The sequence below is a fragment of the Pezoporus flaviventris genome, unplaced genomic scaffold (genome assembly GCF_033815535.1).
Source record: "Pezoporus flaviventris isolate CSIRO_AGI_PZ_B2104156 unplaced genomic scaffold, CSIRO_AGI_Pfla_v1 ptg000031l, whole genome shotgun sequence".
Taxonomy (NCBI): domain Eukaryota; kingdom Metazoa; phylum Chordata; class Aves; order Psittaciformes; family Psittacidae; genus Pezoporus; species Pezoporus flaviventris.
The window spans coordinates 46,720,178-46,736,171 of NW_026892579.1; the positions used below are offsets into that span (position 1 = coordinate 46,720,178).

Sequence of the window (15,994 nt, forward strand, 5' to 3'; positions counted from 1 at the left end):
GAAAGCTTTAAAGAGAAAAGGGATTTACTTTACTTTCTAAGAGATGCCCACTCTGCTGACAGCTAGACAGATTTGTGTATACTACTGTGCTTGTCAGGTTCTGATTTTAGGGTTAATGTAGATCGTCTGATAAAAATCATTACTGGCAGACTTGCTCAGGTAATAATATTAACTGGCAATAGGGATATTGAAATTCTGTAGCCCAACTTGCTCTGAGATCTGGCTATGTTGGTGCGGATCAGCTATAGAGGTGGGAGCATTATTGGCGCATAAACTCAACACAGGTACTGGAATCTCCCATCTCCAGGTCCTGAGCTACCATCTTTACATGGTACTGCTCTGTGCTGTAAATATGTATCTGCTGACACCAAACTCATTTGGGTATTTGTAAGCTGGTGCTCCATTGCTTCATGTATGAAACCAATCACTCCATGGGATAAAATCAGACTCTCTGTTTACCCAGTAATGAACAATCAATAGCAATATTGCAGAGTGAACTGATTGAATAAAAACCATGTACACAAAATTTCTAGTGTTGTTTATTAAAGAGTTTATTCTCAAAGAGGTAACATTATTTCAGCCTGAGTATGCCTTTTTCAAGGACTGTCTATGTAGTATTCCAACAACTGAAAATAAACCATAAGAGGTCCACATATTTTCCACTCAAAAGCAATCCTATTTTCTGAGTGAATTCTTCAACTTTATTTAAATTCATCTTTAAATTGAGAATTCATTTAAATGAGGCCTAGGTTTCAGCTGAGGAGGCTGAGGGAAAACTTTTTGACTCACATCATTTACAGTCATGTCAGTGAAACTTGGACAGTTAACTAATCTCACAATAACTGGAAGTTAGACAATTTGATGTGAAAACAGAAATATCATGGGGAAACAGGTAAGAAAACCCTGTATTTCTGTATTATAAATTAGCCAGTAGAAAGAAAACCCATCTAAAATTCTTGGCATAGTTCTCTGAAAACAGGTACATGCATGAATTCATTTTTCTTAACAGAACATTGACATTATTATCTGCAGTTTTCCAGGAGTCAGATTTCTATATGTATTTATATTTCTATGTTTTTTTTTCACTTTCTGATGTTATTTCCATAATTCATTATTTTTTATCTTCATGGTTTTGTGTAGATTTTTCCTCTTCTTTTTTTTCCCAAACTTATCTATGAAGGTATCTGTGCTGGGAAATAGGTATGTTTCCAGGTTGTTCTTCAACTAGCTTATGAATGTGACCTTTCTCTTAAAACCTTTTTATTCTATGTATTCCATAGCTTTTGTGACTATTTACAAAATGTATTGCACATTACTGGCTTGATCCAACATACAGTGAAATAGAAGAAAAGACTTCCCATTGACCTTGACAATTGTTGGATTAAGCCCTATGGTCCAAGTGAAAGCAGCTGCAATGAATAAGACAAAAATATAATAAAGAGCTCATTTATTTGCTTATTAAGCTTATTAAAATAACCTAGTGTAGATTATTCACTTTTCATTTACAAATTCAGATTCGAACAGTATCTAACTGAAGTTCCAGTATGTTAATTGCTGTTATTTTTAAATACACTGTGGAGCAAACTTACTACTTCTCCTCTTCTGGAGGTCCATTCAGGTCTTCATGTGCTGCTGTATATTTTCCATAATCTGCTGAAGACTCAGTTGCTCAGTCGCAAGTTGTTCATCGATGAATCTTTGCATTTCTTCCCATTTTCTAGAGCCTTGCTCAATGCCTTGCTGAATCAGTGTGCATGTTAGTTCCACTTTTTTTTCTGAGTGCTTCTGCTTTTCTGGTGGCATTTGGTAAATGGACTGCCAATCAAATGGCTTGGGCACCTATTCTGAGCTCTCCTGGACGAACAGCTATATATGGCTTTATGCTCTCAGCTGCTATTTGCTCAAACCAACGAAGAAGCTCTGAGATATATTGCAGGAATGCAGAATAATTTTCCATAGTTAGATCGATTAACCTTTTGGCCTCACTGACTAGCTTTTCTTGGGAATGACTAAGCTGCTCATAGATCTCCTGGAATTTTTCTTTGACTTGCTTGTTATGTTCATTGATTTTCCTCTTAGCAGCTGCAGACCAATATCGGATTTTTTCCTGAGCAGCAGATGATAGCTCCATGACCTTCTGTCTTCCTTTTCCTCCAGCATCAGTTATAATGTCATAATACTCCTGGCTGTACTTTTCCAGCAGTTCTCTAACTTGGTCTGTCAGGTGTGTAACTGAGTCAGCAAGATGTCTGACATATTTGTTGTGCCAATCTACTAGTGTACCTATTAGGTTCTTCAGCCATCTTAGTACCTTGTCTTCCACTTCGTAGTATTTCACTGACCATCCAAGTGTAGTTGGATCAAAATATTCCTCCCGCAAAACCTTTACAAAAAGGAGCAGCTGGCGCAGCTTTTCTGAAAGGTCCTGGAATGTCTTCTGGCTAAAATCTTTAAGCTGAGAAATGTATTTTTTAACATCTTCTGCCAAATATCTCAGTTTCTGTGCAGACTCTGAAGCCATTGCATCTTTGTACAGCTGCTGTGTTTGGACTTTGATGTCTTCAAAATTTTTGGATTGCAAGCTTCTCACCATTTCTTCTGCCTTCTGAAAAACTTCTTGCACTATTTGTTTCAGTTGCTTAAGCCTTCCTGCAAAATCAGCTTCCTGGAGAGTAGCAAATGTTTGCCTGATTTTTTCCTGCAACTGTTTCAGCATTTCTTTAATTTGGTCAAGTACATTACGACCTCTCAGAATTGTTTCAGAAGCAGGAACTTTAACTTCCAGCTCATTGATAGCTGCAATCAAGGCGTCAAAATACTCCTGAAGTTTTGAAAGGCATGAATCAGTGGTTTTTGCTACCTTTTCTGTAGTCATAAGGTATATTTCTTCACCAGTGTACTTTTCAGTCAGCCCAGGGACCTGGAATTTTGTGGTCTTCAGGAATTCAATGGCTGAGTCAATTAGGTGTTTTATTCTCTTGTGATACTCTTCTATTATGTCAACTGTAGCATCCAAGAGCTTTGCTTTTATTTTTTGATAGTCAAACTGTTCAGCTTGATCTGCTGCTTTTTGATACAGCTGTTTAGCTTTGACCTTCATCTCCTGATATTTGCCAGAGGCCTCATTGGCAGCTGTGCGAAGCTGAGCATCTATTAGATCTATTTGTTTTACAGCAAATGTGTATGCTTTGTCAGCATTATTCTGCATGATGTTTTTCATCTTTAAGGTGGCAGCACTAATTTCCAGTCCCATATGTTCCTTATGATACCGATTAACATACTTATAGACTGCATTTGTCACTTTAGGTACTTTTTCTTTTAGACCCAACAGCAAGTCTTTGGCAGCATCCTCTTTCCAGTTGAATTTTAATTGAATCAGGCCATTTTTGTTGGAGGATATCTCACTTTTTAATATGTCAATGTCCTTCTGAGGAGCAAACTGAAAATACAGAAAAGAAGAAGTAAAAGGTAGCTTGTATATGAAATAAATCCAAAATTATTCATGGGCATATTTCAGAGTCACAGCATCATTAGGGTTGGAAGAGACATCTGGAGGCCATCTAGTCCAACCCCCCTCCCAAGGCATGACCACCTAGAGTAGGTTACACAGGAACACATCTGGGCAGATTTTGAATGTCTCCATAGAGGGTGATTCCACAGCCTGTTCTGGTACTCTTTCTCATGTTGAAGTGAAACTTTCTGTGTTTTAGTTTATGGTCATTCCTCCTTGTTCTGCCGCTGGGCACCACTGTAAAGAATCTGGCACCATCCTCCTGGCACCCACCTTTGAGCCTTTGTATTTCAGCATCCTCATCTTCTATCTTTAATTTTATTATATATTAAAACAAATACACTAAATTTTTTTTGTTTACTGTGTGTTTGCTCTCATCTTGAAAAGTTATTTTGGAAAAAAATATACAGTATCAAGCTACTATGTGCCTCTTCAAATAGCAGCACCAGAACATAACTGTCTGTTAATGTTTAAAATTTGACTGCAAATAAGATTCTTCCTTCCTTTGTAATAAATGCCTCTCATGTCTCATAGGACATGTGAATTACTTGGGAAAATAAGCCTACTCATTCTTGAAACAACTTAAAGTGAATTCAAAAAGCATTTTCTTCATATGAAAAGACTAAATAATTCAATTTTGTAATAATTTAAATCAATGAGACAGTTTAGTTACCTAGAGTAATTAAAGATCCTCAAACGAGAAACTATTTACAGAAATAAATTTTCCATTTTTTGGTGATAATTCACTCATACTAGTGATTTATGAGTTGCTTGGGATTCCTAAATTAGCATTTCATTGTGGAAGGTAAGATTTTTAAGTTTGACATTATTGTAGTATGCAAAAAAACCCAGAATGTTTTGTTAGTAAATCTAGTAAGGTTTTTAATTCTCAGAATGTATTGTGATGTATTAATGGATTAAAAAAGACAGTCTATAGATGGTTTGACTTCTTCCAGTGGCCTGATTCCTAGAATAGCCACTTTTATAATATTACAAGTAGCCTGAAGGGTATACATTAAAGCTGATGGGTGGCTTATCTAAGAATGGCTTTGTACATTCTTCACTTTCAACAGGTGTGTCTTCTTGATCACGGGAGAGGGTAAGTTAATTGCATGGAGGAGCTGAAACAGTCTCAGACAGTTGCTACTTTTGGTATTGGAAAGGCCAATGTAAGAAACAAAAACTTTGATTACTGATAATATACTTTGGAGAAAGAGTGGTTAATTTCTTTCTCAACATAAACATATACAAGCCTTAAAAGTGAACTTTTCCCCTGGTCACACCAGACTTTTTTACTTTCTTTTGCTCATATCAGGCTTACCTGAGTTCGGTAGTAAACTTTTGCTGTGAGAATGTCATTGCCCAAATCAATGACATAGCCCAAGGTCCCAGCAGAGGGTGAAGATACAGAGCCTGATGACCTGCTCTCTGTCTCTTCATAACGCATATGAATATCTATGAAAGCTGGGCTGATGATGTCTAGTGATGCACTGTTTTCTGTGATGCTGCAACAACAATGGATGCACAGCTATGAAAAAATGCACAAAGCAAAATGCCCAATGCAGGATGCCTAAATACAACACCACTTATTATATGCATATAAACAATGGCTTTGTCATCAAACGAAAATGTAGGGGTTTACTATCCATATTTCTTAGCCTAACATATTTAGAACTTCACATCAGTCCAATTTTCCTGGCTTAAATAAAACTATATTGAGCTCTGCTAAGATTTTTTATTAAATTAGGGCAGCCAAACAAAACCTTTAGCTGTACTGCTGTCAGCTTTCTACAGTTTTGTATGAGCTGTGTTGTTTTAAACCAACACTAGAGGCAGTACTTTTTATCTGTATTTGTACTTGACTTCACAGACTCTGTCCCTTGGATATATCAACACGACACTTGTAGATCAAAACAGGTAGTTAAAAGGCCAAGTTTGTAATCCCTAATACTGGTACTTCTAAATAAAAAATATTCTTTGATGGCTTGTGGTGACAGGGATTCAGTGAAAAATAACCCCAGCTATGTTGATGGTCAGATCTAGAACTGATCTGATTATAAAATACTGTGTTTATTATCTCAACAGTTTTCTCAAATGGGGCTGCTGAGAGAGAACAGCTTTCCAGCTATCTCAGGAGGGAAAAATGCACAGCCAATAATGACATGGTAGCTATACATTTTCTTATTAACTACAACAAAGCACTCTGGGCCATTAGAGAGCAAAGCAACAATACTTCATTGGCAATTTTGTCCATTATACATTATATTATTAAAGCAAATCTTTACCTAATTCTTGAAACAGTAAGATCTTCCTTGTAGTTTGCACTCATGTCACGATGTGAAAAGCTGCCAGTTGTCTTCATAACAAACACACCTTCTTCATATTTATAGTTTGAATCCACTGTGAAAAAGATTTCAGATGTGTGTATTTCAAGAACTTACCAGCAAACAATGCAAAATACATATCCAATTGTACCTTAAATAGCCAGTTGTGGGGTGTTTCAGTAAGATGTAAAGTTATGCGTCAAGAAACTGAATGCCCATAATGCCCCAAACAAAAAGACACAAAAATATTTGGTCAGACAGAGTATTTTAAAATTCAATTCTCTCTATATTTAGAGCAACATGGATAGAATATTTTGCATTCATCAGAAGATAAATGGGGATTCTAATTTCTCGAGTGTTTAAAAAAATATTCTGGTGCATATTTTTAGTATTATTATAAAGTCTAGAACTCAGTGCTATATGGAACTCCAGAGTTTTTGGAGTTTTAAATCATTTCTGAAATCAAATATGCTTATTGCCTAAGGTAAAACATAGGTATTTCTTTATCAGATAAAAAGTGAGCCTGCCTTCTCTCCTTTGTGTGTAAGTAATGAAGAAACGTTATGTTGCTCACAATTTAAAGTAAGAAACTGCTACACAGAAAAGAGATCTTTCCCATTTTTTTCACAGTATGACATTAATTATTCAGATATCTAGCCACTAGCCTTCAGGGTGACTGACTGAGATTCTGATAACAATTCATGAAAACATTCTGCTACTGATAAAAGTATAGTCTAATGTCAGTGTTAAATAGACAGCAACAACTTCATATAAAAAGTCACTAAAAAAAAAAACACCAACCCTGAAAAAAGCCAGTATAAAGTATTACCCCCAAATTTGTGGCTTACTGAATTTTAATGCCTTACCATTCAAGTCATATTCCAGGAACTGCAATGTTGAGCTGCAGGTAGAGTCAATGGACTGTTCAAAAGAGTCTTTTTTGTTTGTTAAGTCTGTTCTCCAGGTGACATTGTACAAAGGGGAAGCAACTTTGAAAGATCCAGTCAAGGCACCAAATGATGGGATGTATATTCCAGCAGGCAAGGATAATTTGAGAGGGGGTATCTCAATTTTCTGTTCAGGAATTGTAATTGTAGGCAGATCAAAATCTGCAATCTTATTAGCTACTTCATCCAGATCTACATGGAAATTGCCAAGAGAAATACTCTTTGGAAGAGTGAATTGAGACACAGTTATTTGGTATTCAGGTATTGTCACTTCAATATATGGTATTTTGTATTCTTCTAATGTAATATAATTGGTTCCTACATCCACTTTGGGGAATCTTAATTTTGGCAACGTGGGTAAGTTGACATCAAACGGCATTGTGTTTAGAGTCTGTGGAACTTTTAAGTTGCGCAAGTCAATAGTTTGCGCTGGGATCTGGAGAGTGGTGAAAGGAACTCTGAACTCTGGAGTGCTAATAACAGGGCTTGGAGCTTTTAGGTGTAACTCTGGAATACTGAAAGTGAAGCCATCAGTCAGCTTATTCACAGGTATGGGGAAAAAGTAACCATCATCACTCTTTGTGTACACAAGGGATACTGAACCATTTAAGTACTGTTTTCTGTTAGTACTGGTAGTGATGTCCAATTTCAAGATATCCCATAAGCTCTTTTCTGAAATGGGGCACTTTATGTTTTTGAGGAAATCCATGTACGCTTCCAAAGATCCAGAAATATCAAACTTTGCCTTTGAGTTTTCATTTGATAACTGCATGTCATGACTAAGAGATAATGACTGAATTTGGCCTTCACTCTTCCAGCCAACTTTCTGGTTTGCAGTAGTGATTTTCACTGTGACAACTTGATTAACTGAGGCTGTGTCCAGGAAGGTATTTGGCTGATTGGCTTGAATCTGAAGATCTGCTGATATGCGCCAAGGAGCCAGCTCTAAGGTTGCTTTGCATTTCTGAGCCCCTTTTGTTGTGAAAAGAGGTGTATATCGTGCATAGTTCTTCCCACTGTGCTCCCAGACAGCATAAACACGACGGGTAGATGCTTCAACTGCAAGTATTTCTTTCATTTCATTGTTCCAGAGTCCATCTGCTTTGGAGTGAGCCTCAAGCTTGAGAGATGACCGAGCCCCATTAGCATTCAGATAGGTGTTTGCCTCATGGTCTAGATGTCCAGAAAATGCACTTCCAGTGTAAAATGCTCCATCAATATCCCCATTTGTAGAAGTTTCTACTGATATGTAAGATGTAAGGCTCTCTAAAGCAAATTTGTGAGCAATTCCTCCCTTAGCACTGGTACCATATTTAGGAGTATTAAAATCATACATTAATTTTAGTTCTGAGGAAAGAGTGGGTTTAGACTTAGTATTTCCAGAAAGTTCTTGGCTGAAGTTAATTTTTAAAACTGGTGTGTTGATTTCTGCATTTGTTTCCACTGAAGTTTCCATGTTCCTCTTTGTGAGACTAACAGTGCTGTCATGATTTCCTCCTAGAAATTTGTTATTACTCAGGGACAATGCTGTGGCCAGCTTCAGCCCCCTTTTTCTTGTCAAACTTGTTGAGCCATCCAGCTTAAATTGCAGTGCATCAATGACAGAAGAGGATGAGACACTGAGTTGCCCAGCAATATCTGACTGATTGAATAGCCCAGCATTTGCAGTTAAAGTGATCACACTGGATTTAAATGAGAAGTCATAAGTAACGTTTCCCATGGCAGGAATTAAGATGTGGTTTGAGGGGCTGTTGATTCTGAATCTAGGAAGCTTTAGAGTGCGTAGATCCTGTGGGACATGAAGGACTGGAAGCTCCAGAGAAGGTAAGACAAGTGTGTAAGATGGTACCGAAAAGCCAATAAACGGGATTGTGAATCCTGTTGTACTTACTTCTTTTGGGAGCATGTAACCAAAGGCTGGCATCTCAGCAGTAAAAGAAGAAACCTCAATATTCACAATTGGAATGGTGTATCCTGGAATCCTGAAGGTTCGTGGTAATTTGTTCAGTGAAGTCTGTATTTTGTATTTGTCAAATTTTGTTTTGGCTTCATTATATGACTTTGTGAGAAAATCTAAAGCGCTGTTTCTTCCTCTCTCAAAATACTTGTTGAAGAATATGATGTATTTATTAAGTGCTTCATGCACTGTTGCTAAAGGAAGTGGGATTACAAGCATGTCTTTGTTTTTCTCATACCGAGCATTCAAATTTAAATCAAAGGATTGTCTTGTTGTCTTCAATAAATTTTTCAGGCCTACCTGTTCCCACAGTGAATAATCTTTTAGCTGAGGAGTTTTGATTCCAGTGTAGGGAACCTGAAGCTGAGGAATGGTTAGAGGAATATTTAGGAAGTCCAGATTGGCATCTCCATTCATTTCAACATGAGCTTCACTTCTGTCATCATTGTTGCCAGCAGACATATTATGGGAATATCTGTACTGATTGAACCTGCCAGTAGCTTGCCAGTTAACCTGCTGAACAGAGGAACTGAGTGCAAAACCATAGTTATTCAGGAAGTCAATTTTCCCAGTCAGTTTCATTGGGAAGCTGATTTTCACATTTCCATCATTGTTTGTTAATAGACGAATTTCAAAAGGCTGTGCCAAGAAGAAAAACTCATTATTTACAGTTCCAGTAATCTGTCCATTGAGCCGAGCATTGTGAGAGCCTGTTAATTCTACTTTCATTCCTCCAACCTGTCCTGAGCCTTTTACATTTAGAACGCTACGCCCCACACGCTGTGACTCAATTTCAGACTGAATCTGAAGTGTTGCATAATTTAGGACACCGCATTCATACCTCATAGCTTGGTTGACTTTCAGGTACTTATCATTTATTCTGTTGTTGGCAGAAAATGTAATAATGGGGCCCTCAGCCCTGAAAGTGGCATGAGAATCATGAGTGCCTTCATCAGAGAAATTAGGAGAAGCCAATTTCCAGTTTCCTTTACCAGTGGAAGTAAAAGCTATGTGTCCTGCTTCTACCTCTGTTGTCATATTATTCACCAAATCAGCCTGGCTGGAGAAATCAGCTTGTGGAATATTCAGTCTGTGGGAATATGCTGTTCCACTCTGGATCCAAATTTTTCTTTGCAGCTTGACCATTAAATTATTCTGTAGTTCTATTGAATTTTTCATTGTATATAAGTTTGCTCTAGTTTCAGCTTCACCTTCTACAGAAGTCCCTAAAAATACTACTTCACTGGTGTGATCAACTTTAAGAAACCTGTGGTTGACCTTCATGGAATTTTTAAGGTTCAACTGCTTCATCTCAGGGGCTAAGAGACGTGAATCTGCAATAACACTGAAAACTAGGAAGTCTGATTTGGACGTTGTTTGAGCTGAAAGAGAGGTCACAAATTCTGGACTGTTTGTGGATGTTGTAGTATTATGAACCTCAGCTTGTGCAGACAGTGTAAAGAATGGAGAGGCGACTCTGAAAGCACCAGACAATTTGCCAAATGTAGGGACAATCACAGTATGTGGGATACGTGGAAGCTGGAACTCTGGTATCTTCATGTTAGGAATCTGGAGCTCATTTAGATTTAGCTTTGGAACCAATAATTCTGGTATTTGAAATGATGGCATTTGTATTTCCGGGAAAGAAATGTCGGAAAAAGGCATATCTCTTATCTTCAGATCTTTAAAATACAAATCAATTGCTGGCAAATGAAATTCACCAGACATGAGTTTGTCTATTGTTCTCAAAATCTGGAATTTAATCTCATTCAAATCAATTGTGTAGGAAGGAACTTTAAAGGTATTTAGAACTGTAAATTCTGGAGTAGCAAATTTCACTGGGATTTTCATGTCCTTTAGTCTCTTAATATTTATCTCATAGGAGGGGATATGCAGATCAGTCAGTGGAACAAAGAAGTCTGGTGTTAGAAATGCTGCTTTCCGAAGACTTCGGAGACTAACCTCAAAGGCAGGTATAGTGACTGTAAGTGCTCTGATTTCAGGGACTTTAAATCCTGTTTCAGCAAACTGGTTTAAATTTTCAGCCCAATTTTTTAGATCATACTGTTCAGCCCAAGCAACGATTTTCTTAAAAGTTATGTTCCACTGGTCAGAAATGTATATGACAACAGAATTGTACAACTGGCTTATCTGCTGAAGATACCAGTGGAATTCCTGGGAAATATCCATTTCAGAAATCCTCTCTCGCAGGTCTTCCAGATGTTCATTTACCTTGCCTTTAAGGTTAGCAAATGTTGAGTTTATGAGATCCTTGAACCAGTTAATTATTACTGCAAACTTGGTGTCCCTTAGTTGTTCGACATATTTTGAAATCACAGCTCTAAAATCTCTCATATACTGTTTCAGAGCTTCTGCTTTCTGTGGGAGCTCAAGATTTCTGAGCTCCTCATTTATTTTCTGAGATACTTCTTGGATTTTCTTATTTGTGTCATCAACAAACTGGTTATAGTCGAAAGACTTGAGCTTTTTAATAACCACATCAAGGAACTTGTTGACTTCCTTTATCATCATTTCATAATCAAAGGTTTGCACTTTCTTGACAGCATCATCAATAAAAGCAAGAATTTTATCAAAGCATGACTTCACATCAATATTTTTCAGGTAGACAGTCAGTTTATAGACAGTTTCTTTTATTCTGTACTGGTTAAACAGTTCTATCATCCTGTCCATTAAAAAATATACCTGCTTATCAATTTCATATTTTACAATCAGTTTGTGCATACTATCTCGAAAAGTGCTGATCTTTTCAGACACTTCATACTCTTCCATCCAATTTAGAATAAAGTCTTTGATTTGTTCAAGAATGTCATTAATTTTTTCAATTGGTAATGAAAGTTTCAATTTTTCTAAAACTTCTTTAGCGTCAAAGGTTTTAATCTGCTGTTTCAAATTTTCTGCAATGTGTCTGACATCAACATTCTGAATCTGAATCTTGAGTTGTTCTAGGCTTTCCTGTATTCTGGCAGTAATCCTATATTCATCATCTACGTTTTTAATCCAAGCCAAAGCACTGCTTCCGATTTTGCTAGGATGATACTGGTAAAAAAAAAATTGAATTCTTTGAATAGTGTCAACTACAGTCATTCTTAATTTATATTTATTATCTAGATCTGTCAGTGTTTCAGCTATTTGGTCAAGAAGCTGAACAATAAGTGCTTTAATATCATAATGCCCATAATGATCTTTGATGTATTGCTCAATTTGTGTCAGATAGACCTGCAACTGAAACAGTATTTCTTGAAGATTGTCCATAACTTTTTCCAGCATAATTTGCAGGTCATCAGATGTTATTCTGTAGTCCTTTGTGAAAGCAACCAAATTATTTTTCATGCTGCTAACTCTGCCTTTCATATCTAATTTGTCCATGTAATCATTAATGTGCTGCGGGATTTTATCCAAAGTTGCTTTGTATTTTCTCATATGTTGTTCTACGTCAATGTTCTTCAGGTAACTTTGTATGGCCTGCAGTGTGGATAGAATGGTGCCTCTGACTTGTTCAAAGTAAACTGGTAAATGTTCCAAGAATGGTAGGTTAATGACATGCATATCTTTATTTTTGTCATACTTCACTGAACCAGAGATGCTGAATTCTTGAGGCTGTGACACACTGTCCCTGAGGCCCAATGCATCAATTAAATTAACTTCTTCAGATGCGAATGGTGGTATGACTGACATATCCATTACAGAGAGATCTGCTAAAGCTCTTCCACTAAGTTCCACACCTGTCTTTTCTGCATCATTATAAGCACTGAGATCTTGTGAATACACGTTATTGTTTAGCTGACTTTTCAATTTCCAAACACTTGACTGCTCTGATGGAGTAAAAAGCATATGAACTTTGTTATCAAGCAGGGTAATGTATCTTCCTCTGGACCTCAAGCTATGACTGGTAGATCCTCTGTAATCATGGGAGAAAGTGAAAGCAAGAGGCTCTGCTTTAAACAGGAATTTGCTGTAAAGGTCTCCTGTGTGTTCACCCATAGCAATTAGCTTTCCATTGCCATTGGTACGTATGTCAGCAGAGATAGCAAATGGGGCCATAGTGGAACGCACAGCATTGCTGAAATGGAGAGATTTGGAATCACAATTTGTGTCAATAGTCACTGAGGAAGCAAGTCCTGCCACATTCAGATGAACTCTGTGACTCACTGCTGCACCATGAGCATTCGCGACTGTATCTGTTTTAAAGTTTGCAGCTAGATCAGCATATGTAATGGTGTAGGTATGCCTTATTTCATCTGCTCCATAGGCTCCTCTGACATTGCCACCTAAGTTCAGCTTCAAAGGCTGTAGAAGAAGTTCTGCTTTGTTGGAAACCTCTGTTTTAGTGTATTTAATATTATTGCTCAGTTTAGCTGCAAGTGAGCTAGGCTGCAGTTGTAGGTCAAAAACATGCTTGTGGAACTTGTCAAAGCTGAAGCTGTTGTCTAACTTTGAAGCAAATGTTAAGGATAAGCCAGGAATATTCAAGTCATTCGTGTACTCCAACTTAATCTCTTTGAATGATCCTTGCAAATTATTTGAAAACTTGAGTCCTTCTCTATTAACTCTGAAGTTTAAAACATGTTTGCTGTCCATACCCAGAAGTGTACTCTGATACTCACTTCCCAGCGTTATTTCCGTTAGGCTCACTCTTCCACCTAGATTGAGTTTTGCATTGTTTTTACCATAGCGCCCATAAGAAGACAGTGACATGGAGCCTCCAGCAGTGTCAAGTTTGGCATTCATTTCACTCTGCATTGTCAGCAGACTAAACTGCACACTTGTGGTTGCACTGCTGGCTAGACCGTACTGGTTTACATTGAGCGATGACTTATGTGCAGCTCGATTCCTTTGATCAGTTATAGAGATATCAGTGTTGAAAACAAAATCCTGGGAATTGAGAGAACCTGCAAATAAGGCATAACACTGGGTTTGCTTGTAAGTGGCTTGGTACTCAGATCGAAGTGCTGCCATCTTCTTTGACAAAATCAAATCAAACTTATTGACACCTGCAATATATCGATACATCCCATTTGTTTCAGATGTAATTTTTAGCTGGCTGTTTTCATACTTCAGTGAAGCTGTGTTTTTTAATAGTCCACTTTCTACATCAGAAACTGAAGTAATGGAAACTAAATCATCACTGTATCTGCCAGATAGCTGATTGGTAGCCTGAAGGTAAGAAGAATCCAACTTCAGATTGGATTTTCCTTCTAAAACCCGTCTCTTTTCATTGTATGAGCTGGACAGAGTATAAAAGCTTCTTGCAAAGACAGAAGCCACTTCCAGCTGCCCTTCCATCTTGACATTATTGATATTCACATTACTTGTCTTTTCAGAAATAATATCACTGGAAAATGAGAGCTGAGGACCCAGAGTACTGGATGCCATAAGTGATATGGTGTAGTTTGCAACTGGACTAGGTTCATAACTCTTTGTCCTGGCCACCTTAAAAACTGATGTTAACAGTCTGTGCTTCAGGTGATTTTCGTATGCACAGGTGAATCCATTTCTATTATATGATGCTTCTCCAGAACCTAAAATAAAAAAGAAGACAAAAGTGATGGTATAATTTATACCTTTTTGTCTTTAAGACTTTGATGCCAAAAATTGCTTGAATTGCAATTACTGCTATTATACCATTTTGCTTTAAAGGAAAAACTGTTTTGGTAAATCATGAATATTTCTGTGAAAATTGGTATTATTTTTAAATTTGGGGATAAAGTTTTGAACTATGAATGAATTAAATCTCTACACTACTAGACATAGTTCTGTAAAACAATACAAAGTTATGTCATTATTTAAACTTAAAGTAAGAAGATTTACTCCGAAGAATGACCCATATTTAACATTCCTGGTTTTAATGTTTTCTTTATCATGCTTCATCATGGTGGAGCATTTAAAAAAGACTGAATTTAACTTGTCCTTTTGCAATTTGAGATTTCAAACTGCAATTTTAGGGTAACTGCTATGTAGTTTTGGCAGTATATGGACATATATAAATGACTTTATATATATATATATGATTTGAATTTGAGATTGTACAACACCTTTCTTTAAATAAGCAACAGGAAAATGTAACTGATACATGGAAAATATAGTATTTAAAATAGTTTTGCCGACATTGGAGTATTAGCACACATTCTTACCTTTCACACTGTAGGAAAGTAGCTCAAAAACTGAATCAGCATTTGTGGTATAAGCAGTTATTATGCTTGTTGTTTTCTCTGTCGTGCTATTAGTCAAAGTGTAAGCTGCTGTCCAGTTGTAATAGTTGCTGTACACATTAGCAGAGACCTCTAAAGCACCAAGTAAAGGCACATGAAGTGGATAGGATTCTGGAACAGTAAATGTTGGGATTCTGTACTCCTGAGATGGCACACTTATTCCCATTGACTCCACTACCAGAGGGGGTGTTTTAACAGTCTGTGGCACATTTATGTCATGGGATGATCTTCCACCAAATGGCAATGGGATATTAATTATAAAACTGTTTTTATTTAAGCTGTATCTGATCCGTCCTTCACTGGAAAAAAAAACAAAAACTCTATTAGAAAATGTAAATTCATGAAGCATATACAGAAATTTCCACAATTCCTATTATTTGCATGATACTAAGCTTGCTTACATGCTTATACCAATGTCCTGGCATTAGGTTTAGAGAGAAATGTAATGAAATGTAATGATGATCTATTATTATCATCATTTTTTTAAACACTCCTCTATCAGAATTTAGTGAAGGCACTTCTGATATTGATGAATTCTGTCATTGTTTTTTCCCCTTATTTCATAATCAGTGAGACTCATAGGTTAAGTAGCCCAGAAACACATTCTTTCTGTAAGACCTTGCATTAGAGTTCACAGGTTCATGATTCTTTGTTCAGAGCTTAACTAATTTTAGCTCACAGGTGGAAAGTGTCATTCAAGAGGCTAACCACACAACTGTTATGATTCTTGCGTTTGATTTTCTACTCTGAGAATCCAACTCTGTTTTATGAACTTCAATGAAAAGATGTATTGGCATGAAAATGATCCTTGAAATGAAGGAATCTGAATGAAAACAGCTGTCATGTAGGAAAAAAATCCTCCAAAACCACTGCAATACTTGTGCAACATGGCATGCTGAGTATCAGAAAAAGGTGATTATATTCTTAGAAAAACAGTGATGCATTCTTACAGAAATCCATGAAAATTCTTGTTAGCATTGGAAGTTCTAAGAACCCAAATTATAAAGAATTTATCTTACTGATTA

At 36.9% G+C, this 15,994-nt stretch overlaps 1 protein-coding gene across 1 annotated transcript in view; it reads right to left on the reverse strand.

The window, feature by feature from the left end:
* Positions 1 to 526: 526 nt before the first annotated feature.
* Positions 527 to 15,994, reverse strand: part of APOB (apolipoprotein B) — a 37,409-nt gene continuing 21,941 nt past the window's right edge. The window contains 6 exon segments of the mRNA XM_061460886.1: positions 527 to 1,830; positions 1,832 to 3,439; positions 4,833 to 5,016; positions 5,797 to 5,911; positions 6,702 to 14,279; positions 14,892 to 15,268. Of these exon segments, the coding sequence (XP_061316870.1) occupies positions 1,615 to 1,830; positions 1,832 to 3,439; positions 4,833 to 5,016; positions 5,797 to 5,911; positions 6,702 to 14,279; positions 14,892 to 15,268 (10,078 nt within the window). The 3' untranslated portion in view covers positions 527 to 1,614.